Source organism: Arachis hypogaea, chromosome 15 (genome assembly GCF_003086295.3).
Source record: "Arachis hypogaea cultivar Tifrunner chromosome 15, arahy.Tifrunner.gnm2.J5K5, whole genome shotgun sequence".
Classification (NCBI taxonomy): Eukaryota; Viridiplantae; Streptophyta; class Magnoliopsida; order Fabales; family Fabaceae; genus Arachis; species Arachis hypogaea.
Genome location: NC_092050.1, coordinates 7278219 through 7279688, shown reverse-complemented (window position 1 = coordinate 7279688; position 1470 = coordinate 7278219). Strand labels below are relative to the sequence as shown.

General features: G+C 34.8%; 1 protein-coding gene across 1 annotated transcript; it reads right to left on the bottom strand.

Annotated features, from left to right (window-relative positions):
• Window positions 1-373: 373 nt before the first annotated feature.
• LOC112748398 (uncharacterized) lies at window positions 374-1154 on the bottom strand. The gene is made up of 2 exons (XM_025796626.3): window positions 1011-1154; window positions 374-922 (listed from the first exon to the last, which is right to left on the bottom strand). The coding sequence occupies exons 1-2, from the start codon at window positions 1092-1094 to the stop codon at window positions 494-496; spliced, it is 513 nt and encodes a 170-aa protein (XP_025652411.1). The 5' UTR covers window positions 1095-1154; the 3' UTR covers window positions 374-493.
• Between the last annotated feature and the right edge of the window lie 316 nt (window positions 1155-1470).

Here is a 1470-nt window from a genome sequence, read left to right as displayed (position 1 = left end):
ACTAACACTAAATTGACAGAAGCAGCACTCATCATTAGATATTTGTCTCCTAATTAACATGATTTGAGATTATTACAATATTTAACTTAATCAACCAATTAGCTGGCTGGGTTGATTGCTTTGGAGAAACGTCTCAATGTTTGCTATGGCTGGGTGATAGGACAAAAGATATATATGAATTTTGTCATATTCAAAAGATGCTTTCTTTGAAGGATTGAATTTCTTGTTCTATTTTCAGGCCTCCACAAAGCCTAAAATAGACATGGTTGGTTGGCATGAAAGGAACGTTTTCATGATAAACGTTGATGACAGAAAAAGAATATGGTGTAACTTTTAGTCACAAAATCAAAGAAATATTAGACACCATAACCGGTTAAACCATAAAACTTAGTACTTTATACACAAGACATCATAAAACTGCACTTGATAATAGTCAAAACAGTAGTAAATTAAGCAGATATATATATATGTATCACATTGACCATAGAAATTCTCATGTAATGCTAAGGCTCAATACTTGAAGAAGTGAAGGTGGCTGTTTTGATCTCTCTAGTCTTGATTGTTCTTCAATAATATGGTAGCCGTTTCTAACACCACTACTTGAATGTGGCACTTGGACAAGGCCTATAATGCCTCCACCTAATTCTTCTCTATGGCTGCTATGATATTGATGGGTCTTGAAACTTGTGTTGTTGTGTATGAAACAGGATCCAGAACCAGAACCAGAAGAAGAAGAAAAGCTTTGACCTGAATCTGAAGTTAGAGGTGATGCCTCAACAACTTTCTTACGGTTGTAGTGACTTGAAGGCCCTAGAGTCAACTCAATCTCTGACTCTTCAATTTCACTGATTCTGCTGCTGATGCCTTCCATGTTTTTCATCAGTTCCTGCTGAATCCTATACAAACGGTGAAGTTCATACACCTGTTGAAATTCAACATTCCAATCTAGTTATTATTAAGACAAATTATTATTTGTATATAAACTGAAAGGGAAGAAGAAGAAGAAGTACCTGTTGTTTGAAAGTTTGTTCATGTTTTAGCATGGCCATCCTCATGTATTCTCTGTCACATGGCCTAATGAGCTTCTTCTCCATTATTGGATATCTAACTGCTAATTAAGCTTCTGCAGTATTAACTAATAACTATACTTTGGTGGAAACTTGTGTTCAGATGTTCATGTATGTTTATCATTCAACCTTCATATATCAGTTATCAATTTGATGTTACCTGAAATGATCAATGGAAACATCATATTGTTTATGCTGAAAATAGCTATGTTGGTGTGGGGGAATGTGTGTATATATGTACTGCTAAACTATAATAATGGCATTGAGCCCTAATACTACAAAATGATGACATCAACTTCCCTTTATGCATAAGTTGTCTGTTTCTTAGTCCCATGCTTCCCTCATTCCAAAAATTTGGACCACAAACTTGAATAACAAAAAAATATCTTCCATTCCCTAAGTT